The sequence below is a fragment of the Spodoptera frugiperda genome, chromosome 27, assembly GCF_023101765.2.
Source record: "Spodoptera frugiperda isolate SF20-4 chromosome 27, AGI-APGP_CSIRO_Sfru_2.0, whole genome shotgun sequence".
NCBI classification, from domain to species: Eukaryota; Metazoa; Arthropoda; class Insecta; order Lepidoptera; family Noctuidae; genus Spodoptera; species Spodoptera frugiperda.
The window spans coordinates 4,848,489-4,873,768 of record NC_064238.1 but is presented as its reverse complement, the minus strand read 5'-3'; the positions used below and the strand labels follow the sequence as shown (position 1 = coordinate 4,873,768).

Sequence of the window (25,280 nt, the reverse complement as noted above, 5' to 3'; positions counted from 1 at the left end):
TGAAATGTAAGAAAATTGTGGATAACGGGAATATTAGAAGACAAAACAACAACAAATTATGAAATCATGTCTAATATTGTGTGAAGGTGTACCTATAGTACGGCCCATAATATGATTCGAATAGAAGTTAAAAGTAGTCCTAGTTTTCATCAGTTTTTATGGTATAAGCCGGTAAACGAGCAGACGGATCACCTGGTAGTAATTGTGGATAAAATTAGCAATAATATTAAGACTTATGTGATCCATGTAATAGAGGACAGAAACACAACGTTACAAATTCATTCATAACAAAAGAAATAAATAAAATCTCAGCTGAAGTTCTAATAACCACTGAACCATAATTTCAGACATCATAGCAAATGGTGATATAACAAAACAAATTGCGTTTCAAATTGCAAATTAAATGAAGTAATAGTGTAACTAACTAGATTCTTAAGGAACCTATGTTCAAGAAACCGGTAGTCCACGAGAATGCTACAGCCGGGATCCAATTACTCTGCATACTATGCTCGGCACAATGTCATTAGTTTATTTTAACACTATTATTTTGAAAATTGAGCATGGAAATAGAATATTTATTGGTGCTTCGTAATTAATGATTTTAATGCCGTCGACGACCGCACTGCACTTCCAACGGTTCAGGTTCCTATTGATGTGCACTCCGTGTTAGAAAGGAATGTATTGTGAACTAATTATACCTTAGATACAAATAATTCACTATTGGATAATATGTGGTGAATAATTCTGTGAATGAAATTAATGAAAACAAAATCCTTTGATTATGAAATTATGCAATCGATTAATTGTTATTGCTTGATTGCTGGAATAGTCATAAGGCTGACAGAGGAGTAAGGGGGTCGGACAAAGGATTATTGAGACTTTAGGGTTTTCGGAAATTCTAGGTTACGGTACGAAGTCTGGAATTGAGCCCAGTTTATGGACTATGGTACTAAAGTGCATTTTATTTATTTTATTATTTTTTATTTATGGAATAGGAGGCAAACGAACACACGTGTTGCCTGATGGTAAACGATCAGCGTCGCGCATGGACACCCCCAACACCAAAGGAGTCATGCGTTGCCTGTCTTCTAAAAAGAAGTACGCTCTTAAAGTACGAGTACGTGCATGTGGACTACGCAGCGTAGCAAGTAACAAATAAAGAATATTACCAATATATATACTCAATACACTTGAGCAGTTAATAGGTATATCGTAAATACAGTAACGGGTATAAATTGACGACAATTAGCGTTGCTCGTAAATTAACGCAGAATCGCCGCGGCTCGCTGCCCGCTCCCGGGGGCGTCATCGACTGTTAATTTATTGTTTTTCTTACCATTCTGTTATTAAGGACGATTCCTCTTTGCTACAGCTACAATTATAACGATGTGTGCTGCTTTTTTATTTTGAAATGTATCTTTAGTTTCTGCACTTACAATTCGGATAAAATTGTGATGCTTGTGTGACAAGAAAATTGATACCATTTCCAAGTTAACCAGATGTACTAAGTTTTCAAATTCTCATATCTTGATAGTCTATAGACACATTTATCAATAGTATGAGCTACAAAATATGCCTACGACATACGAATGGAATTCGTCGTGGTGATCGTTTTAGAACGCCACTGAATTAGTTTGGAACCACGTCGTAGTGTTCACAGAAGACCGCTATGAAATTGGTCTGCAACTGACTACGCCGTAGTATTCGTAGTAGACCACTACGAAGTGAGTAACCAACCAACGACGTCGTAGTATTCGTAGTAGACCGCTACGAAATTAGTAACCGCATTACAAAATATTACGATCTACATAAATAGATGTATTTCTTCGTGAACCTCGTAGACTATTTATTATTATTATTTTTTATATTCATTGAAATCTCTTTCAATTAATCCGATAAATTTATCAGACAGTAGGTATATTTTAGTAATAAAATATGCTGCTTTCGACAAGCAATTCTCACATGAGGCTAAACATGTAAAAATGACAAATTAATAGCACAAATTCAAATATATCAGCATCGATGGCTTGTTGAAACTTTAGTAACACATGTTCTTGAACGTTTTGAAAAGTTTAAGTATAGGAAGGGCGCGATCAATCACCAACAATGGTAGAAAGTAGAGACCCTCCAGGGAAAAAAGTTGAACGGGGTTTAGGTGATTTATCGGTGTAGTTAGAATTATCGCCATTTGCAATTCTTGGCGGGTTTAGCAAACAAGTTGAGATAACGACTTGTGGGAGGCGACGCCGACGGCTGCTTGCGGAACTTCACGCATTCTTTGTCTTACACACTGTTGTTTGCTGCTATAATGTTTTCGTGTAAGTTAAAGATACTTGTATGATTTAAGTTAAAATCAAAACTTCGTACTTATTACTTCCAAAATGGTACTTATGGCTTACCTTGACCAACACTTGGTTAGTCTCGTGCGTAAAATTAGATTGGGTTTACAAATACAAACTCTTGTCTTAACCCGGTAAAGATAAATAATATTTGATAACCACGATCACTTATTTCTGTAACTTATTTCTTTGACTGTATCTGATTAAATTGCCAATTATGAAACTACGAATTCAATCCCTACATTACAACTTATATCACAAACTTCATACTAGTGGAATAATCGTAATATAACAGGCTGTATACCCACATTTACAGTAGGATCTCCTCCACACACTCCCAGGACCGAGGCGCCGACAGACGACACCCGTGGGACATCTCAACGACTTGTCCAAACTTCCCCAGTCACTATGTCTCCATCCTTGTATGGTATGGTATGTCTTTAGCCTTTTTTCCGAATTGCCAGTATGTTTCACAGATTCCGATTAATGAGTTTTCTATGGTAGCTTTAGTTATCTATCTATACCTGCCTAGTGTCTAATCGTTATACGTGTTAGTAATGATTTCTACTTAACTTTTTGAGGGGGGCAAATCATCCAATGACTTCTCTCGCCAGCGCATAAGAGTGTCAGACTCTTACTGACTAAAAACCAGCCACCGTAAGCCCGCTAGGTATATATTATGTTCTATGTACTCATCTCACGACAACAGAAAATCTTTTTTTCGGTATATATTATGTTCTATGTACTCATCTCACGACAACAGAAAATCTTTTTTTCTACACTAATATTATAAAGAGGAAAACTTTGTTTGTTTGTTTGGTTGTAACGAATAGGCTCAAAAACTACTGGACCAATTTTAAAAATTCTTTCACCATTCGAAAGCTACATTATCCACGAGTAACATAGGCTATATTTTATTTTGGAAAAAATAGGGTTCCGTAAGATATTTGGATTTTTCGGACACAAACTGAAAAAAATCAACCAAAGAAGTTACTTATTTTGCGTACGCTGCCTAAACTACAAAAGATAGAACCATAAAATGTTATAATTAATTGTAGATCTTATAAATATCTACAAAAAAGTCCGCGACACACTATACCTATGTCGAGTGAGGCACAACAACCACATTTTTATTTAAAAATCTTGAATTTTTTTTGGACTACATTTAAACGCGTTTATTTTACTCATGCTATTAATCCTTAGCAAAATAAATTATTTCATTAATAAGTACAATTTATGTTGATAATATTTGGTCTTTGAATGATTAAAATTGGACGTTTGGTTTTGAAGTTGTGGTGAAATTAAAATATTACGATATCTGCTGCACGGCCCGTTCCGAAGTGGACGTCACCAAAGCCAGGGGTGCGCGTGCGGGAGAGGGGTGTTTAGATCTATGAGTAAGGTGAAACTTTGTATTTAGACACTTAATGGGAAACGAAAGAACATAGGCTACTTTTTATTCCAAAATATAGGGGAGAGTGGGTAAAAATAGGGGATGAAAGGTCATATGGAAATTCGTCATTTTTAAAGCTGTAACAGTAAAACTTTGTATTTAGATACTTAATGGGGAACAAAAGAACATAGGCTACTTCGGGCAAAAGCTAGTATGGTATAAGCCGGTAAACAAGCAGACGTAACGCGACGTAATCACCGTGGCCCATGGACACCCGAAACACCAGAGGCGTTACAATTGCGTTGCTGGCCTTTTGGGGGTAAGGAATTTAAGGGTTGTTGGGGCATCAGGTATTTAGAAAGTAGTTAATAGGGCCTCCGGTAACCTCACTCACACAACGCAAGCGTTATTTCACACCGATTTTCTGTAAGGCCGTGATATCACTCCGGTCGAGCCGGCCCAGCCAAAGCATGGCTCTCCGACATTTAAATCAGTAACATATAATTAATAAAACGCTCTTACCGTTTATATAAAATTATAAGCGTCTTAAGAATAATAATAAAATTATTTTTTAATTTAAAATACAAATGGGCAAGATACCTGGCAACGCCGTAATTTCTTCACACCTTATCATAAAACCTAAATATATTAGGTATGCATCTTTATACAATACTAGCAAACCAGGCGAACTCCGTTTCGCCACCAATTTCCCTGTCTTCTGGCTTTTTTCTTAAATTTTTCCTGTTTTTTTTGCTATAAACCTCACGGAGCTCGAGACCTTTCCAACGAATGCAAAACCGTGGAAATCGGTTCGTGCGTTCTGGAGCGTCAGGAAGGAAAACCCGACTTATTTTTATATTATAGATATACCACAAACTACTCCAAATAAGAACCAAAAACAACCAAAAACAACCAAAACTTACAAAATGTGGTCGACGCCAACATTGGGCGACATAATTTAATTCGAGTCGAGCTATGCACTTCTACTTGTAAGTACTAGCGAACAACTTAGACTACACGCAATTAAAATGTGGAATAACAACATTAAAGACAAACAGGTTCTTAATAAATTGATAACATCTAAGCACGAGCGTTGATAGCCATCATGATTGATCAGATAACTTGCTGAGTGCATTACACCAGCTTATGTGGTTATGGTAATTATACTAAGTACAGCCGATTTATACATACAGGTATTATCAATCAATTAAAGTTAATGGTTAATAAATTATATGTCTTACTATATTTTCCTTAGTGGAGCGGACGGTCTTCAGTTTTCATCGAAAGTGCTTTCATATAGAGCGAAATCTGCTGAAAATCTGATAACAGATATCAGGAGTGGTTGCCTTATATCATACAGCTAAATCTTATTTACTACCGCACTCAGAGACATTTAATAATTACTTAAACTATTCTTTAGTAATGATTTTGTATCAAAAACAATTGCTAAAGACTGGGTTAAGTAACCATTAAATGTATACTCGTACGGCGGTAAGACTAGTCCACTAGAACCCGTCAGTATTGATAGTAGTTTTCAGATACCAGGAGCCTACTAAATATCGAAACAAAAGCCAATTAACAGGTGACAACCCTACTCATGTCCCGCAGATGACTTTATAATGTCTGTGAAATAAAGCTAAACGTTAATGTAGCACACAGGCAATCACAAACAGTGTAGTGGCAATAAATGGTCCTAACAATGGTGTAATCACCGGTCTTTCGACCCTTAACCCTCGCTCAAGTTAACACCGGCAGACGGCGGTCGTCAAGACCGAAAGACATTAAACTCAATGTAACGCCGCGGCGGACCCGTATGGCCGCTCAGCGATTATCTTAAAGTTAACCCTGTCGTTACGATCCTTATTTGCGGTTGCACTGAGCTGAGAACGCTCCCCGCCTGTTAAGTTAGGATCACATCAAATTATATTGGAAAGTAAATTTTAACACATCTGGTGAGCGTACGGTCCTTTTCAGGCGGTGCTTTTTTCGAATTTGTAAATTACATAATAATAGCCGTGGCAACGCTCGCGAACAGCAATGACTACAGAAATTTAACACATAAAAAATATGTTTAACGATAACTAAATTGACAATACAGTTAAGTAGTAGTTTATGACTTTCAAGCATTCACAACAACTATAAATTAGCTAGCTAAAGTAGCTACTGTAAACGAATATTATTATATGTCTTACAAATACTGCTGAAAATTATCTACACCCACAAACAACTAAAAACACCCATCTACGCCACTAAAAAACTAGCCCGCAACTAAAAACACCCACCCACTACAGTTCATATTTCTACTGAACTGGGATAGCAAAACTCAATACAAATAAACACCAGTTAGAACAGACTCCAATGTGAACGCAGCCGCTCGTCCTCCTTGCAAGAGTAACAAGGCACTCGGGCAGTTACAATGTTCTCCGAATGAGATGCGACTCGGATGGCCGCTTTGCGTCACCACCTAGCCATTTGTCCGATATTGGACCGTTACAACTGAACACCGCACACGTCAGCTTCGATTATGTGCTTCCCATAGTCGTACTTTTGTTTTCAATGTTCTGCAGAATGTTTGGTTTGCAACCAGAATAATAAGGATTGAATTTTCGTACTTAGAACTTTTTGTTTTAGTTTTACATGCTGATGGTGAGATAGCCCATAGGTAGATAGTTATTCAGTGACCCTTAGTTTTACGTGAGCTAAAAGGTATAAGTAGTCTAATTCATAAACATAATCATTTCTTTATTAACATTATTTTTCTTTAGAGTCGGTAAACTAATGTAGCTACTCGAACCCACTGGAAGAGTACCTAGGATACCTAGAACCTAACTAGGTCTTTCTTCGTGTTTTGTAGGTTTTGTTATAAAATAACAAGTGTTAAGTTAGGAATGTAAAATAATTTATTAATTTCAATTTATTAAAACTCTGTAAAATTGACAAAACTGAACAATATTAATATTTAGCTTTTCCCTTGCTTTCTATATATTCAACATAGTTTTCTCCGATAGTGACATCTCTGTTGATAACTGGCACAGACGCACTCACTAGAAATGATTCGTAGTCATTGTAGCAAAATTGCTGGCATGCCCGAGTCATACCATAAGGTCCTACGGTGGTGGGACCAGAAAAAAACCTTGTACCAAAATTTGGGTTAGCAGTATAGCTATTTACTACAACTTGACTGCCACATATAGCGTCAAATATTAAATCACAAAATTCGTAAATAGACCAAGCGACACCCAAAACAGCTGCTTCGTTGCCTTGTTTTTGAAATACTATTTCTGTTCCGGACTTCCTCAAAAGTCGCGTTAATGTATTTGCTTGGCATGGATCTATACAATAGTCCGCTGGTGATATATTTGAGAATAAAGGTATTATCGTCTCGTCTGAGTGTCCGCCAATAACAGGCAGGGATAAGTTTCTAGTGCTTACATTCAAAGCGTTAGCAGCGTAAGTTCGTGCTCTGGCAACATCTAAGTGCGTCACGCCAAATATCTTAAAAGGATTGTAAACTCCATATTTATACAAAAGTGCACTCGCAAAAGGTACCAAAGAATTTAAAGGGATCGATGCAATTGCCAAAAATGCTGTAGGATTCTCGTCAACCATTGCTCGACATACCTTATGCACAGCGGGAGCGTTAGCTGCAAGCATTTGCTCCCTCGTATATCCTGGTTTGCGAGGAACTCTATGCACCATCACGATGAGATCAGCGCCTCGCACCGCTGCATGCAAATTATTACTCCCAGCGTGTGCGGTAACTTCAGGCCCTCCTGGCATAAGGCCCAATTCCATTGCAGTCCCTAATATTTTCTCGTCATCGTCATACAACTGCAATCTGTGTAATTTATTGTTCTGTTTCAGCAACAGTGACAAGTTAGATCCAACCTCTCCTCCAGCCCCAATAACAGAAGCTTGAAGATTTCTCATCTGCACACATTTTATATTATTACAAAACAATAAAGGGTAATTCAGTAGCTTCCTGGTAAACATGGTTGCTAAAGGTTTCTATTTTGGTATAATACTTTTACAGAATTTTAATAGATCTTAAAATTTTTCTTACATTGTAGATAAATTTTGACTTGACTATTGATTGTCATAGAGGCGGAAACAAAGAGTATAATAAAAGTATTGCCAAAAAATAATAATAGTAGAAAGACGGATAGATGGCCCCATAAAGTAAATTCCAATCTAGGTACATAATATTCTTGTTTCAATAAATCTTGAAATACCAGAAAACATGATTATTACCAGAAAAGCTTATGCTTCATATTCAATTATTTCAACAAAAAATCTGAAGTCTAAGCTTCGCTTCGCCATAATCTCTTAAAACATACTACGGTTTTAGTCTTCTTTATAGAACCTCAAATTAAATTGGCGCATGACCTCTTTTACCCGCGTTTACGTGTGACCACATCGAAGACTATGATCTAAAATGAAATGTCAAATATTATTTCGAAACATGTGAAACATTTTGAAACACTAAATCAAAAAACTAGCCATAATAACCAAAATGTGATATAAAGTAAGGTTGAGAATGGAAATTTAAAGTGACAGTAAAAATAATCCCACAAAATGAACAAGTTACTGTCCAAAAACCTTTTTCAACTATTCACAACATCCAAAAGACATTATCAAGTCACTGTGGCTGGCGGGGCGAGCGATGTCGGTCAAACACTGTGCTTGTTGCTACGGACAGAGCCCGCTATCACCAGACTCGTAATACATGATTCTAAGGCACATACACCAGGGGTAGTCTTAGATGTGTCACACATACCCGGCGAGGTTCAAGTACAAGGGTATACAGGAGATGACACTCTAGACCTAGCTCTGAAAAATGCTCACGTCGTAATTGCGGCCGGTGGACTCGTACGAAAGCCGGGCATTCCTGAAAAATTGTGGCTGTCAAATAACACAGCTTTCATCAAAACATTATCGATGCGAGTAGCCAAAATGAATCCTGCCCCATTCCTGGGTATAATTACGGAGCCTATTAATTGCCTCGTACCGATAGCGACAGAAGTGTTGACAAATAACGGAACCTATGACCCAAGGAAACTTTTCGGCATAACTGGAGTAGATGCTTTGCGCGCTCAAACATTGTATGCTGACGAGAACAACATAAGCGCTCGCAACTGTATAGTGCCTGTGATCGGCGGGCATTCTGAAAACACACTTATTCCTCTGCTCTCTCAAAGCCATCCAGCTTCACCGACTTTAGACGCTAAAATGTCACAAGATTTTACTTTAAAGTACCGTAAGTTTGACGAAAAAATAATAAATGCTAAAAGGGGACATTCACCTGTTCTCTCAGTTGCATACAGCGCTTTGCTTTTCACTCGCAGTGTGCTAAACGCTCTAGACGGTCGGCGAGCTAGAGTACATGCTTTCATAGAGAATAACGACTTTGGCACGGCTTACTTTGGAGGACTTGTAGATATCAACAACGAAGGAGTCAAAGAAATGATAAGGTATACAACTCTCACGGAATATGAATGCCACTTATTAGAACAAAGCTTCCAAGAGTTGCGCAAAGATGTGTTAAAAGGAAAGAAAGTTTTAGAATTAACTTAAATAAAATTAAGTCATAACAAAAATAGTAAAAAATATTTAGGTACACGTAGAAATAAAGTAACAAATTGTCTAAAATAGTAAATCAATAAAACGTTTAACCAATTTACGAATATTTATTTACATAAGGTATTACAATTAAGATTTATACAGAGTACGTTTGTACCATCAACAACCTAATGAAAATAATCATATCACAGAGAATAATTAATTAATGTTGATTTAACTTCTGGACAGTTTTAATATAATCAATCATACGTAATAAGCGTTGTTTGCAACGATAGTTGATAATATAATTGATATTTACAAAATCTTGTTTTCCTTTCCTTCTTGTACTGTAGAAATATGTAAACTTAGAAAAGGACGGACACATTATCAAAATATTGCAACTATATTACAAACAACGCTTAAAATAAGACCTCAATAGTTTGAACAAATCCAATCTTGGCCCCGCAAACCACAAACACAATACAAAATATTAATTTTTGTAAAAGTCCAAGGAGACAAATCCATGTACAAATCACTCGACTTGGTAACAGTCAACAAAAAGTTTGCAGACTGCGGGCTACCTTAATATATAACTGGCAATTACTACATCTAAGCTAAATTAGGAATCAAATACTGAACACTTCACTTTTGGCTAATCAATTGATTTAATAGAATTCATTTACTCATCTTTCCGATCGAGACAAATCATGATATAACACATTTCAAACTACACTACTTCACGACCACATAAAAACAACATTTCAGTTACATGAACATTTGTAAAAACAGTATAACTACTTACAATAAAATTCTTCACGAAATATATTATTCGATCAAATAGAAAACAAAATCAAACAGTCTAATTTAGAATTTCCACATGTTCTATTGACATAAAATAAGTCTGTATGTACCACTACATTTCGTACTAAGGAAACTCTCTACCTATACCACCATCGATCAAATCAACAATCACACTGACCACGAACCACAAACACCGAAAAACGCAGTCAGACACTTCTACCTGAAACAATCAGAATTCTAATTAGATAAAAAAAAAGTAGAATAAAAAGTAAGTGTATTTGAACTTGTTTAACATGAATGTAATAAAACAATGCGCCCGATATTTCTACAATGAATAAAAATACTCGTGCCTACCCAGGTTATGCTAGGTAAACACTTTGAAAAAAATCATCATTGTATTACAAGCCTTCACAGCAAGGAACATTGATATCGAAAAAAATATTACTTTATCATGTTGTGGAACAAACAAGCCACAACAAAAGTACCGCCCACTTTAAGAAATATTTTGGGTAACGGAAAAAGACGCTTGCAGAAAAAGCTACTTAAGGTACGCGTCCACACGTCCTTGTACGGAATGCGTACGATGCGTACGTGTGGACGCGTACCTTTAGACGTAAATTGACACAATATCTTACCATTTTATTCCTCATTACTTTTACTCATTTCACTGCCAGATTCACTGACAGACGTCGACCGAATGCTTATTGACGTATCCTTAAACTGACTGATGAAATCTAGGAGCTTCTGGAGATTTCTCTGCGTCTTTATCTGGTCAGCCAATAGTTGTCGTTTCTCAGCATTGTGTTCGTCCAAATTTTCTTTGAGGCTAGCAGCTCTCATTTCAAGTTTGCGTAGTTCCACACATAGTTTTATGTTCTTCTCTTGAAGGCTTTTTCTTTCAGCTAGTTTATCTGAAATAAATAGTTTATCAATATTTCACTATTGTAATACATTATGTCGCTAATATGATGATTGCTTATAATATATTCTGTATCACGCCTGGGTGATGAGAAGACACTACCTATCCATACTATTTTGTTACATTCCAGACTAACTTGAATATGTTCTAAACTTGCGACTAACCACTCTGTAGCCGTAGGAGCAGTGTCATCGTTCCCATGACACTATTATTGTTATAGAAGAAAAAAGAGTATTTTGTATAGAATAGAATTAGTCGTTAGTGTTCGGAAATCTATGCTACACTAACAATACATTAGCTTATAAATTCTATAGTCGAGTTGTATATTGCATGTTATGCGTGCGTTTTTATGATGCACCTCTGCTGCATGAGCATTTAATAGGGTGCGAGAGGGCAGTGCTGCACACCGCATGTAAAGAAATACATCTATATGCGGAAAAATCTAATCTATTGTTAATGAAGAATCTTTTGGTCGGCAGTAACTGCTGACTGATGATGGAATGTAAGTGTAGTTAGTTACCTCTGTAGAGCTGCTTGTGCAGCAGCGGGTCGGGGTCGGGGTCTCTTGGCGCGTGCGTGGGGTCGGGGAGCACGGCCCCGCAGTCGCAGCGCGCCGCCGCGCGCCCGCATCCCGTGTGCTGCCACGCGCCGCACGCGCCGCACCACGCCAGCAGGGACGTCACGTCTGGACCACACATACTTTATTACACACAATTTATAACTATAATACACCACAAAACCTAATATAACTTAAAATACCTCTTCTTAAGTTGTTCCTTCATTGCTGAAGATGAGACATTTGTGTTTTTGAGTAATAGACAAATATTTTGAAACACAACCAACACCTTGTTTGATAATCTTTTTTAAGTCCAGTGTCTACTGAGTAATGTACACTATATTTTACCTAAGGCTGCTCCCAATGAACCCTGAACATGTATTAATTCGTTTATGTTTTTCTCTATACACACATACAATATGTATACAAATTTTCAAAATGCTTAACTGAGTAGATAAAGAATAAATGGATCATAAACAAACTCACGTTCGCATTCAAAAACTATCAATTCTGACTTAATTCTTTCTGACTTAGTCCAATAATGTTTATATTGTTGAAAAATATAAACAAACTTACCATTTCGTCCACACACTTGACACACTTTTTTATGTGTTGGGTACACGGGTTCCACAGATAAGCTGGCGGGCAGAGTGGCGGCCCACGCAGGCTTACCATTAGTCCATCCTGTCGACACACAGTTGCAAAATAAATATTTATGTACACTTATGAAAATATTTTAATCACAGATTATAAAACAAACAAAGGAAAAAGACCCGAGAAGAAGATAAAAAAAGGAAAGTTTGATTATAGCAATTAATCCCATGTAAAGGCAAGGGTCCCAAACTGACCCAAAGAAGGATAGGCAGATCATAAAATGACAAACAAATTACCTTTATTTTCAGTTGAAGAACCTGAAGGAGAGCCTTCACGAGACGTTTTGGTCTGCGACTGAAACATACAAATAATAGTTTATAAGAGTTGACACCTTTACATTTACCTTTTAAACATGTAGGTAAAAATTCCTCATTTCGTAATTTACAAAACATAAAAATTCACACTAAAATTCACACAATTCAAAATAATATTTCTATTTCTCACCTGCTGTTTCCGGAGTTTGGCAGATCTAGTCTGCGGTGGATCATTGTGAGTTTGTAAATAGGGAAATTGGTTGTACTTTTTCTTTTTCTGTAGGAATAAGAAACATTAAATGTTATCAGTTTTATAGTACAATAACATAATGTGAAGAGTAATATATAAACGCCATTTTAAGACACATTAGATATAAACATTACATTATATACTTACAGGTAACATATCATAGTTTCCATAAAGGAAATCATTTCTGTTTGTACTTGTAGTGGACCTCTTGCGGCGCTCACTCCTCTTTTTTTCCAAAAGTTCTTTCTGCAGTGGTGTTACCAAACCAATGAGTCTGAAATATTATAAATTCCATTAATAAAACAGTACTCTTGAGCATATTTTTTGAGATTTAAACCATGTAAAATAAGTCTTCAAAGTTTAGGCTAATAGGCACTACCTATTCCTATCACTGGTGATAACATATTGATAGATATTTATTAAAATAATGTTATGTTTAGTTTAGTTAAATAAAAACAAAAAATCATTTGAATTTGAGTTTAATTAGTTCACTCAGTTCATTTGTGAAGCAATTATGAACATGTGTATCACATGTCACACTTTAAATCTATTTTTAACTCAATAATAATAATTATGCGTAGCACAATACTCCATCTGCTAATTCAACAGTTTCAACTACAACAATAAATACCTTAAGAAAACTTCTTTCGTGACTGGTTCTCCAGGCTCTGGTAGGGGCGGGGGCGAAGGCGTCGGTGACAGAACCGCGCCTTGCGATGAATCTGAATCAGATTTTTGTTCTTGCCACTCATTGTTTTCCTGATGCTTTGGGCCGCTATAAATAGAAACATAATTCAATAATTAACTAAATTAGCAGGAATGAATTAGGATAATAAGCTTACTACTTGTTAATTATATGAATTGGATTAAACATTTTGTCTTTGTCTTACTTGAATGAGTTGCAAAAATGACATATCAATACTGTCTAATTAGTATAATAAAATAGTAAAAAATCTTACCCAAATGCTTCCTTAACTTTGTTTAAAACATTCACAAAATTATTCCTGCTATCATGAACAGTGTTGGGCAGTTGAGCAAAATTCCTTTGATATTTATCTTTCTCATCAAGTTCACTGTGATTTGAGTTTTCCTTTTCACTCGATAGTTTAGCCTCATTCTCTGTATCAGATATATTGTTCTCCTTTATATCATCAGTGTTCTCAGTTTTAATATGTATTTCATTTAGTACAGATGGTTTTAACAATGACACTGTTCTGTTTCTACTCCGATATTGTATCTGGTGGTCCCTCAGTTGCTGAGCCACATATCTGTTATCATTCTCTATATTTATATGCTTATTCCGTGCCTTCAGTCTTTGTTGGTACAATTCAAGTTCCCTCCGTAGGCGGTCCACAACTAATTTCTGTTGCAAAGAATGTTGATGTTAAAAACTTTGTTACAAGTGATAGGTAATATGATAAATGTTGAAGCAACAGATTATTGATTGATTCATAATTTTATCACTAAGTAGTGGTGCAATTTATATTGATGTTTCATAATTTTATCACAATCTCAGTAGAAGTAGAATAAGTTTTGTATGCCTATTTCTTTTGTGTTGTGTTTGAATTTTCATTTAGTACTAAATTAAAATATCCAAGCTTGATGTCAAACACAATAAGAACTACATAACTTGCTGTAAATTAACTATTTGTCTTTAACATAGGACAATTTTAATTTATGAAAGTAAGTAAATATATATTCTACCCAAATTCTCAAAGCACATTGATGTCCAGAAAATAGTTTATAAACATTGAACCAATCACAATTGAATTCAATACTAAACAGATATTACAAATAGTTAGGTATAAATAGTTCCAATAAATAACCCTGCATTGCCTTTATCATAATGTTGTTATGCAATATATTTTTGTAATAGTTATAGTTACTTGTGTTAGCAATCTAGATAATATTAATATAGCAATATACCTCATATTTTTGTCTACATTTTAACTCAGATAAACTTCTGGCAACTGAATAAAAAACAATAAAATGGATGTTTGTAACTAGACCACATCATTGACACGCAAACTCTCGCTTTTAAAATAAAATTTCACAAATCAAACAAATGATCATACAAACAAACAATAAAAACAACTTACTTGAGTTTGGGAAATAGAAATTATATCCTTCTCCGCTTCTTTAACTTTAGACCTGAGATGTATGTTCTGTGAACAAAGTAAAATAATATAATGCAAAGAATTTGTCTCAGATATTTATAGCTAAGAAAACAATGAATCTTTCTTACGTTTTCATCTTCCTGAAGGCGCGCAACCCAAACCTGAAAAAGTGTTTAATTAATGAATAATATAACTTTCCTCTAAGAAATTACATTAAAAAGTAATTCACAATCACTAGACCAACCTGATGAATTCGTATCGCATTTTTCAAGTCCGACTGCGTTTTGCGAATATCTTCCTTAATTTCATTAGACACTTCCATTTTTTTATTTTACTTATTAATCTAAATATTATAATTCATTTAACAGTTTATATTTCTATAATGTTTCAACTTTTATTGAAATTTAAAACAAAAACTACCGATATGTTCACGAAGAAACAACTCTTGTTTCGTAGTTCACACAAGGATGTATGAATCGCGAAATTAACTAACAAGCTTTCACAAACTTTATTACGTGCAGAATGTTCGGAAAATAATAAAATATAATTAATTTGGAGTAAAATAAAATTACTTCCATAGTTTTATTATATGCCAAATAGGATTAAAATAAATTGCACTATAACTTTAGTCAACGAAGTGAGTTGAATTGAAATAATTACATACACACACATGCAAAATTGCTGCACACATACAAAAGCTACATCGCAATCATGTACTCTTCTTCCGGAAATTGTCATTTGACATGAGAACTGAAAGTTCTCTATTACACGAACCAGAATCTACATTTTAAAAGTTTAAAAGTATTGTGTATTTTTACATTTATTCTTAATTTTTAAATATTATGTAAAGGAAGTCACAATGCAATAAAATCACAATAACCTGAATTTTACAACGACTAAAACCTTTACGATTTATCAAAATCAAAGCTGTTTTGAAACTTCAGTGTTGCCATCTTTGATATCTGGTTTTTCTATTCAATAAAAATCATTCAATGTCATTCATTACATTCATTCGTCATTCAATCAAATCAATGTCGCCGATATCGTAGCCCCGGTATGTGGAAAAGTTGAAAATTGAAATAGGTTTAGTGCGAATTTAACATTAGTAAATATAATCATTCGAAAATTACTACATTTCGTTATACTTATCAAGTCCTAAGTAAAATTGCCGAGACGATAATCTCTTTATACATTAAAAAACGACATGTTCATGTCACAATTTTCGCAGCAGTGATTGGCGCCACACGACAAAAGGTTGTATTTATACGAACGTATAAAATTCAAGAGAATTGAAAATGTCCGTCAAGCGACAAGCGACAACTGAATTAAATCATGACAATTGGGATCAGGATGATCCCGCAGACCACGAAGAGATGGGATCGTTTAAAGTAGCTCCCAAGGAACAGCTTGAAAAACGTGTTATCAGAACTGCAAAGAGGCGAAGTACCCAACTCGGAGGCGATGAGGTAAACCTAAACATTTGTGTATTGTGTTGAAATTTAATTCCTATGTCCTGGAATAAATTAGTTAAACTTATGAAATTCTTTAATGTAAGAACAATCTCAGTTTATCCAATAACCTTTTTGTATTGTGTCCTAGCATTGATATTGAAAGCAGTACCTAGTCTCCTGCTAGACTGTTTCATCAGTTTGAGTGATTTTGGTCACAAATATGTTGTTATCAGCATGTGATAAGAATAAGTTTATAGTTTGGTGAGAGAGGCATTCATTTATCACTACATATTTTTTTTGGAAATCTTTGATATCCTTATAGTGCTTTATTTGATGTAGTCTCTTGCTGTTCTAGTGCTAAGCAGCTTTTGTTGGATTCTTGAAGTCTAATACCAAATGACCTTTTCCTTTATCAGATTTTATTCAAAGGAGAAATTTAAGATGCATTTAAATAGTATATTACAATAAACTCCAAATCTCATCCATACCATTCCAAAATGAAAACAAAAACAGGAAAAATGTTTCTATAGAAGCAATGTAACAAATGCTTGCTTGGAAACTTATTTATTTTAAGAAGTATTTTTATTCAAGTCTAAAATAATTTCATTAGTTGCTCATTGATATAGATACTTGAAAACTGATAAACCTTATCAGTAATTTAATTTCTGAATATTTCATTGAAAGTTTTGCATTTTTACTAACAGTCTAATATCCATCTCTGTAAAATTTAAATAGACAGTTTTATATATTGAATCTGTAGTTAAATATGTTCTACATGTTCAGTTACTTCTATCATTGAAAGAACTTATGATGACTTGCAAAAATTTACTTGATGTATTTATATTGATAACCTTGCTTAACCAGTCTTATTTTTATCTTTCAGCCCAAGAAAAGTGTCTTCAGTGGGTTCAGCGGCTTCAACAAAGCACAACCATCATCATTTGACTTTTTGTCCAAATTGACCAGTAATGGCCAAAATGGCAATAATGACAGTAGTAGTGCAGCCAGCAAAGCTGATTCTTCAGTGACATCCAGTTTATTTTCAAATAAACCTCTTGCCAGTCCAAGCAGTGGTATATTTGGCAATCAGTCAAGCACTACTCCCAACAAATCTCCATTTGGATCACCTGCAACACAGACTGGCACAAGTTCATTATTTGGAATACCTTCTCAAAATACAAGTTCATCTATGTTTATGACATCTAAACCAGATTCAACTGTCAAAGATTCTCCATTTAAAATCCAAACTGTTACCAGTTCCACAGACAATTCTGACTCGACAACACCAACTTTAACAAAAGCATCTAATTTATCTGTTACAACCATGAAATTTGACATTCCATCTAGCAGTGCTAATGTTACAAAATCATTATTCTCGACTACACCCAATTCTTCTTCACCCTTTAAAATTCAAACAACATCAAATACTACTGCTGCAAGTACTACTACAACAAAGAACACTTTTGGCATATCATCAAAACCAGAGTTAAATTCAAGTGACTCAGAAAAAAAAGGTAATGATACCAAGAATGATAAGAAAATGAAATATTATTCAAAATTAAAAGGATTAAATGAGTCTGTATCTGAATGGATAAACAAGCATGTGGTACAAACTCCACTCTGCATACTCACACCTATATTTAAAGACTATGAAAAGTATTTAAAAGAAATTCAAGATGAATACAAAGATTCAGATGAAGAAGGGGATAAAAAGTCAGATAAAAATTCAATTGCTGAAAATAAAACACTTTTTGGCAGTGATGCTAAAAAACATTCAATTTTTGGTCTGCCCCCAAAATCAGAAGCTCCTGTTGTGACAACTCAAAGCAATACTTCATCAACAGAAAAACAGAGCTCATTCTCCTTTGGTATTGGATCAAATACTAATACTTCAAGTACCATCACAACCAGCTCTGCAGGATTTTCTTTTGGAGCTATTACATCAAGCACAGCTAGTGCTGCTCCCTCTCCCTTCTCATTTACTACATCCACAAGCACAACTGCAGCCAATGGAACTGCTGCACCATTTTCATTTGGAATTGGAAAGCCTTTTAGTTTTAATTCTAATATCAAACAAAATACGGAGACTACTGAAGAAGCAAATGAAGAAGATGACACACCACCTAAAGTAGAATTTACACCAGTTGTAGAAGAGAATTCAGTTTATGATAAACGTTGTAAAGTTTTTGTTAAAAAAGATGGTAACTTTGTGGACAAAGGTGTTGGCACTCTGTACATCAAGAAAATTGAGGAAAGTGGGAAACACCAGCTTCTTGTTCGAGCTAACACAAACCTGGGAACCATTTTAGTTAATTTGATATTGGTGTCTGCTATTCCTACGCAGCGTATGGGCAAAAATAATGTCATGTTGGTATGCATACCCACTCCAGAATCGAAACCTCCTCCAACACCAATCTTGATCAGAGTGAAGACTTCCGAAGAAGCTGATGAACTACTACAGACTTTAGACAAATATAAGAAATGATTTTGTATTGTACTGATCTAAATCTACTGGAAATATGTTTTCTTTATGTACCTATGGTTATTAATTATATTGTTAATGATTAGCAAATCTAGAATAGCAAATTTTATTCAGATTATGTTTTCCTTTTTTTTATTTATAAATATTTTTTTACATGCAATTTTTAACACGAAAACATATTGCATTACTGTATTTAACCAAGGTTGTATTGATAGATAAACAGATACTAGTATTGTCATGTAAACTTTTGTAATCCAATAAATCCGGAAATGTAAAATACATTACAGTTGTAAAATATTACATTTGAGATTTACTGCAAATTAGTTTTAGAATCCACAGTAACAACCAGCCACCAGCTATGGGTAGGTAACCTAGGATCCCTACAAGACATATTATGAAGAAGACCTGTAAAATTAAATCAAGTTATTTCTAAATAACGTAGGTAATATTTTGAGTCGAAATTAGAGGAACCCACGTATGCGACAAATAGGTAGCAACGGCCTATTCAAAACCGAAGAAAGACGCCTGTGGTGGTATGAAGTCTCATGTAGGTGGTGAATAGAATAGGTTCATGACGATGAAAATCCATGCCAAATTGATACTGAATTTAAATTTGCTTAGATGCTTGAATGAAAGGGAAACTATTGAAAGAATGCTATTAGGTACGCGATTTCAGATACGTTGCTCAAACAGCCCAAGTAAATTGCTACTTATGCTACTATCAAGAAAAAGTGTATGTAGGGAGGGATGGTGATTCATTCATTGAATAAAATAAACCCATACACCATTTTAATAAAACTTATCTTTTATTTATAGCCTATTATACATTTTTAAATACAGCAGTATTCATGGCACTGAGCAATTACATCAAGCCCATGTAACCAATTCGTAATCATTTCTAGGATTATAAGTATTTTTCTTACAAAATGATTTGTTTATTATACAATTTTCCCAATAAAATTACACACCAAAATACTTAAATCATCCTTATGACTATGCACCATTTTTGTTGCAAGACAATTAACTTTTAAATAAAAATTTATTAAGCATCGAGCAAATCATGTCATAAATTTAATTTAATTATTGCACAACTAATTAATTAATTACCAGCAACAAAACTATTAGTGGTCATTTGACCTAAACCCATTTGAATCCTGTGCATATGAATTTCTACATTATTTTGGAATAACTTCTGATGATGTGGTTCCAATTTCATTTTTATTTGTTCCATTGTACCTTGCAAAACACTCAATTCATATGCATTTTGATCAGAATCTGACAGGCTTTTAACTTGAAGCATTAAAGCAATAAGGTCTGTGATAAGATCAATTAAGTTGGGGTCTTTAACTGATCCATTATTATTTTTTTCTACTAACAAAGAAGCCTTTTCTCGGCATATTTCTCTCAGATGTGAAGGCACTAACATTGCAGCTAGACTAGGCTCTGGAGCTATTTGTTGGCAGTACTGTTGAACATCATTAATATAATCTTGTAAATCCATATTCATTCTTTCCAAGTCTATTACAACTGCAGCATATTTTCTTTCAAAATCTTCAGGCATTTTTTGACCAAAGGATTTTATTTTCTCAGCGTCACTATTGTATTCCTTGAGTAATTTTATTTTATGCCGTTTAGCATTCAATATTCTTCTTAGTTTGACAATTAGCTCTAGAAGTGCATATGGGTAACTGCCTATAGTGTCTATTTGTTTTGCTATATCTGAACAACCAATAAGAGGATCACCTTGTGCATTATTGTTTGTAGGCTCATACAAACTAAATATATCTTGGAGTACAAACCGTGGTCGAAACTTCTTTGTTATACTAGAAAGACTTATAGTATCCGGAGGTTCATTGGATAGAACTTCATAATCTGGTACTGAATGTGTGCCGAGTCTTGGTCTTTCAAATGTTATCCTGTATGTATTATTAGATGTGTCTACTGCATCTATACATCCTGTGAATAAGCCATCTTGTGGTTTCCGCAATCTTGCTGTTACTTTAGTTCCCACTACTAATTGCATTGGTATTTCATTTGGTAAATCTTTAACACTAATATCAGCAGCTTTCCTTTGTTGTATAAATCTTATTAATTTGCGTTTTCTTTCCAATTCTCTACGCTCTTCATCAAAGAATGCCTGGGAACATCTACGAGGTTTACCCATCATTCTTCGGATTTTAGACCATTGCACTTGTGTTAACTTACGGTTAGTAAGTTGTGGAAATGATTCTCTCAGGCAAATCATGAAATCATTTTCACCATCAAATAAAACTTTGTCAATATTACTGTAGAAGTACTCAAAACAAACCCATTTATGAGCTTTTGGTAACTTTAACAAGTTCCTTAACCTCATTCCAATTCTATGCCCAGATCTGGTGTCAGGAGATTGTGTTCCAGCAGGTTCAGCCTTTTCATCATATTTATCGCTTGATCTTTGCACTTTTGTAGGTGACTTTTGTTTCTTAGCACTTGATTGTTTGTTGGGAGTTTTAGCTATGATTTTAGGTGTTCGTTTTGGTGATTGACGTGGTGGCGAAGTATTTACAAAATCGTCAACGAATATAAATCTATTTTTCTTCCTTATTCGAGCTGGCATACCGCGAGCGTTAAGCTTTTGGACGGGTTCACTCGGTGCTGGTTTTGGCGGTAACTTAGTGCCAACTCTGTGAAGGCCAAGCGCAGCAGGGCCAAAAGCGGGTGGTTCTTCCTCTTCCTCCGGAAAATCCATATCCATTGGTTCATCTTTAACTCGATAGTGCGATCGAGGCGAAAAATCATCCCCATCAGGATCTCCTAAACAAAAGTAACACAATCAGTATATCACACACAATCAACGAAACTTATCAATAGTTTCATACATAAACAAAGGTTCACAAGAGAATATTCGTAGATCAAAGCAAGTAAGATACTTTAATTATTACTTCCAAGGATAAAGTGATTGACATTTCGGCTGGAAATTTGAATTTTTTCAAATTTTGAATCTAGCGAACCACATTTCAATTTCAGCTCCAGAGGAGAACACATTTTAAAAATCTTACACAAACACTGGTACGTATGCAATTAAAAAAAGCATTTATTTAAACAACTCGTTATTCACTGAAATATTGAAACATTTAAATAAATTACATTATAAACAAAACTTACTTTCTGATTTATCCGCCATGTTGATGTAGTAAATTTGATTTGATTTGAAGTTATTTTGAAGATGAGAGCGCCAAGAACAAAATATGTTCGGATACAACACTAGGTGTATTGTAGAATAAGGTGGGTAAAGAACTGGTATTAATTTATTTTAAAATAAAACAGAAACCTGTTTGTATTTGGAATACCTGCTCATTTATTTTTAAATTTCAAGTGTATTTCAGAAATGTTATATTCATTTTAGAAATATTGTTGTATCTATCGAATATCGAACGAAAACCGAAGAGAAGACTCGTCTTCATCTATGGTACTGTTTTATAGTGGCAGAGAGCATACAAGTTAAGGTATAAAAATCTATTCCTATGAACTATTACAGGTGTAAATAATAATAAAATTGATGAGTTTGAATGTTTTAAAACAAAAACAAGTATTATATTTAAAAAGAGCCATCCATCCTGGTTTTTCTCGCGACTTGTCTAATAAACCAGAAATGCGTCGAAAGTGTTCGTCCGGACTCGGTTAATGCACTGTTGGGGTCTGTAAAATATAAATTGATTCATTATTTTACATTATTTAGCCAATTTGGATAAATATTCAGGTTTTATTCGGTATTTATCCAAAAAATCGCCCTCAATCCGGCCCATGTCAACGACCAGTCCCGGGCTTTCGCGAACGGCCCGCTATAAGAGCTATTTTATTGAATTTGTTTTTTTTTCAGGATAAAATGATATATATGACAATAGTAAAAATAATTATTGTTTTATATTATATTATTCTAAATAGTTCAGCTACAAATACATCTTACTTCGAAGTTACAGCCTGTTATAACAAAACTCTAACACGTAATTTAAATAAACCGAGAGTAGTAGATGTTTTTATTGGATCAGTAGTACACCTTTGGTGCCATTACTGGTGAATATTTTTTTTATTTTCTTGTGTTAGAATATTTTAGATGGTAAATCATCGACATTATCCATAATCGCAACACTAGAAGAATTACCTACCCCCAAATGCGGTGCCGTCTTGAGGTTGAGGATTTGGGAATGGGGATAAGGCCGAGTATTGGACCATTTAAATATCAGCGTGTTGTACACATAGTCATAAAAAAAATTGAAAGGCATAATAATTAATTGTAATGCAACTGTAAGGTAGTTGGTACCGTATATGTATAGAAAAAAGGACGAATTAAGTAAAGTAAGTGTGTAACTTAATTCTACATTTTCAACATTTAATAAAATTTTCAGTGACAGTAATGGAAATTATTATCCGAAATGGTGGTTTTACAAACCAAGAGGAGAAGAAAATCATCAAGATTTGTTGAGAGAAATTTTAATGCGTGATTTATCTGACAAAATATCAATAACTCCAAGTCACAAATTAAATATTTATGGTTTCAATTTAAATAATTCCGGAATTTATACGTGTAAATGTTCAAGTATAATAAAAAAAGAAAATGTATTTTTATATATTCTTGAAGATAAGTATCTATTGTACCTACCATTAGTTCGATAGGCATCTTAATCCGATTCCGATTTGAAATCACTTAATTTATCACGATAAAGATTTATTTCATCTGATATGAAATTTATGATTTTATTAATCTAACAGGTATCATAGAAGTTGACGTTGCTCCCAAAGTTGGAACATTAGCTCAATGGCATGAATACAGAAAATCTTATCTTTATCCTGTAAATAAGATATTAAAAGAATGTAAAGAAGAACCCCTTAGGTCCATACGAAATGTTTATAATAAAACTTTTAAATTGACAACTGTTTGGGATAATTGGAGCGAATGTAAAGAAATTGACCACCAGAAAGGTGTGCGAAAGAGATTAGGTAGATGCCGTTTACAGCCTAATACGATTAAAAACAACTATGACTATAATTTTGGGGTAAGTGCCGCTAAAACAGAAAAGGTAATGTTTAAAAATACGGTCAATATTTTTCCTTTATTCCTCAAATTTTCAGTTAAAACCAGTGGACACTTTTGGTAAAAGAGCTAAGTCTATTCTGTCCGATGGTTATGATATTGCTTGCCGCTCAATAGAACTTAACAAAACGGTTCCAAAATTAAGTGAAATCATTAGAAATATTCCAGAATTCGAAGAAGAAGAAGCCTGCAATTTTACAAGAGGATCTGGTATTTACGATAACAGAAATCATTCTTAGTTTTTCTCAATATTACAGAACACTGTCTAGTATGATTTAAACTCATTAATAAAATTATTATTTATTTAGCGAAACATAAGGTTACTAAGTCTAAAAATAAAAACAAAACTATGAAACAAGTTGAAGAAAACGGTCACGTAACACTTACATGTACTGAAGCAAGTCCGAATTCAGAATTAAAATGGTTCAAAGATACAAAATTACTAAATTCTCTATTCAGGTACTTACTTTAATTACAAATAACTTTGGTAAACATAGGCACTGTCCTGATTTATTACATCTAACCCATATAAAAATACATTTTCAGAAATAAAAAATGCAAGAATGAAGAGGAATCATCTCACATATCAGTCGACACTAATAATTCACTACATATTTTACACATCACTAAAAAAGAGGAAGGTAATTACTCTTGTCAATCAGATGACAAAAAAGTACAAGAATTTGAAATAAAAGTCGTATCAAAGTCGAAGCTGCTAAATCAAGGTGACTTACTTACACATAGTAACGTCACGCCTTTTATTCTCCGAAGAGATCTTCCAAGCATAAAAGGCGTACCTGGCTTTTGCCTACTATTCATAAGTTACGTGACCATTCCTGCATATCCTGAGCGAAAAAGCAATCAGTTAAGGCTTTAGAATTTCAGATTAAACGCAAATAATTATTTTGTTCCAGAATTTATTCGATATTCAATTTATTTAGCATTTGTCCTTTCACTGGCAATGACATGTTACTGTGCAGGAGTTTGTATTGCTTTTCATCGGAGAACATCGTTTGTGGATCCACTTAGTAAAAACAGGAAAGGATACGAACATCATCGCTTTCAATGTGAAAGAGAGGGTTTGCTTAAATAAATAATCTGTCCGAAATAGTTACTTGATTTCGTTAATTAACTATTTGAATTGTTTTTATAATGATTTAGAGATCAGTTGCTAAGTCTGATTTTGCATATTTTTTTGTAACTATGCTAATATTGTTGGGTTGAAAATTAGCATCTAAAGTTTATCGTTATCTACGTTGAGTCTCGACAAACGGCTCAACCTCAGCCAGAAAAATAAGAGGGCCAAAGAGGGCAAATAAAAGTTGTATCTAGTATGAAGATAGATAGCAAACTATTATCAAAATAACCAATGCTATGATTGCTATGTTAATGATAATTACTGAAGTGAAATCCATTGATATCATTAAATGATTA

The 25,280-nt window shown here is 34.3% G+C and overlaps 6 protein-coding genes across 10 annotated transcripts; 3 read left to right on the top strand and 3 right to left on the bottom strand.

The window, feature by feature from the left end:
• Positions 1-6,614: 6,614 nt before the first annotated feature.
• On the bottom strand, positions 6,615-7,858 carry LOC118263507 (malate dehydrogenase, mitochondrial-like). Its single transcript, XM_035575542.2, has one exon. It carries the CDS (start codon positions 7,723-7,725, stop codon positions 6,685-6,687), a length of 1,041 nt encoding a protein of 346 aa, XP_035431435.2. The 5' UTR covers positions 7,726-7,858; the 3' UTR covers positions 6,615-6,684.
• A 286-nt stretch (positions 7,859-8,144) lies between these two features.
• LOC118263936 (malate dehydrogenase-like) lies at positions 8,145-9,408 on the top strand. Its single transcript, XM_035576211.2, has one exon. It carries the CDS (start codon positions 8,308-8,310, stop codon positions 9,304-9,306), a length of 999 nt encoding a protein of 332 aa, XP_035432104.1. The 5' UTR covers positions 8,145-8,307; the 3' UTR covers positions 9,307-9,408.
• On the bottom strand, positions 9,400-15,529 carry LOC118263934 (uncharacterized). Its single transcript, XM_035576205.2, has 12 exons — positions 15,087-15,529; positions 14,971-15,003; positions 14,825-14,890; positions 13,685-14,088; positions 13,357-13,500; positions 12,873-12,999; positions 12,666-12,752; positions 12,458-12,515; positions 12,144-12,251; positions 11,532-11,696; positions 10,728-11,003; positions 9,400-10,312 (listed from the first exon to the last, which is right to left on the bottom strand). The coding sequence occupies exons 1-11, from the start codon at positions 15,162-15,164 to the stop codon at positions 10,732-10,734; spliced, it is 1,542 nt and encodes a 513-aa protein (XP_035432098.1). The 5' UTR covers positions 15,165-15,529; the 3' UTR covers positions 9,400-10,312; positions 10,728-10,731.
• Positions 15,530-15,830: 301 nt separating this feature from the next.
• On the top strand, positions 15,831-19,075 carry LOC118263933 (nuclear pore complex protein Nup50). Of its 2 annotated transcripts, XM_050705254.1 has the most exons (3): positions 15,831-15,896; positions 16,071-16,308; positions 17,177-19,075. In XM_050705254.1, exons 2-3 carry the CDS (start codon positions 16,138-16,140, stop codon positions 18,776-18,778), a joined length of 1,773 nt encoding a protein of 590 aa, XP_050561211.1. In that variant the 5' UTR covers positions 15,831-15,896; positions 16,071-16,137; the 3' UTR covers positions 18,779-19,075. The 2 variants fall into 2 exon arrangements, with proteins under 2 accessions (XP_050561211.1, XP_035432097.2); XM_035576204.2 differs by having other exon boundaries at positions 15,849-16,308.
• Positions 19,076-19,562: 487 nt separating this feature from the next.
• Positions 19,563-22,080, bottom strand: LOC118263932 (protein lin-9 homolog). 4 transcript variants are annotated; one of them, XM_035576201.2, is made up of 2 exons: positions 21,920-22,080; positions 19,563-21,568 (listed from the first exon to the last, which is right to left on the bottom strand). In XM_035576201.2, the coding sequence occupies exons 1-2, from the start codon at positions 21,936-21,938 to the stop codon at positions 19,875-19,877; spliced, it is 1,713 nt and encodes a 570-aa protein (XP_035432094.1). In that variant the 5' UTR covers positions 21,939-22,080; the 3' UTR covers positions 19,563-19,874. The 4 variants fall into 4 exon arrangements, with proteins under 4 accessions (XP_035432094.1, XP_050561209.1, XP_035432093.1 ...); XM_050705252.1 differs by lacking the exon at positions 21,920-22,080 and adding an exon at positions 21,814-21,832; XM_035576200.2 differs by lacking the exon at positions 21,920-22,080 and adding an exon at positions 21,697-21,814.
• Positions 22,081-23,493: 1,413 nt separating this feature from the next.
• Positions 23,494-25,169, top strand: LOC118263935 (uncharacterized; the record flags this gene model as incomplete). Its single annotated transcript, XM_035576210.2, has 5 exons — positions 23,494-23,808; positions 23,885-24,056; positions 24,155-24,305; positions 24,393-24,571; positions 24,761-25,169. Coding segments are annotated over 5 exons (996 nt in total), but the record flags the coding sequence as incomplete, so codon positions are not given.
• Between the last annotated feature and the right edge of the window lie 111 nt (positions 25,170-25,280).

Bases quoted from the DNA above. Each gene is read 5' to 3' on its own strand.
- LOC118263507 (XM_035575542.2), bottom strand. From the start codon at position 7,725: ATGTTTACCAGGAAGCTACTGAATTACCCTTTATTGTTTTGTAATAAT.
- LOC118263936 (XM_035576211.2), top strand. From the start codon at position 8,308: ATGAACAAGTTACTGTCCAAAAACCTTTTTCAACTATTCACAACATCC.
- LOC118263934 (XM_035576205.2), bottom strand. From the start codon at position 15,164: ATGGAAGTGTCTAATGAAATTAAGGAAGATATTCGCAAAACGCAGTCG. The intron at 14,891-14,970 runs GTAAGAAAGATT...CTTTGTTCACAG, and splicing joins GCCTTCAGGAAGATGAAAAC to AACATACATCTCAGGTCTAA. The intron at 12,252-12,457 runs GTAATTTGTTTG...GTGTGTCGACAG, and splicing joins TTCTTCAACTGAAAATAAAG to GATGGACTAATGGTAAGCCT.
- LOC118263933 (XM_050705254.1), top strand. From the start codon at position 16,138: ATGTCCGTCAAGCGACAAGCGACAACTGAATTAAATCATGACAATTGG. The intron at 16,309-17,176 runs GTAAACCTAAAC...TTTATCTTTCAG, and splicing joins CCCAACTCGGAGGCGATGAG to CCCAAGAAAAGTGTCTTCAG.
- LOC118263932 (XM_035576200.2), bottom strand. From the start codon at position 21,799: ATGTGTTCTCCTCTGGAGCTGAAATTGAAATGTGGTTCGCTAGATTCA. The intron at 21,569-21,696 runs GTAATAATTAAA...ACTTTTGTTTAG, and splicing joins CAATCACTTTATCCTTGGAA to GAGATCCTGATGGGGATGAT.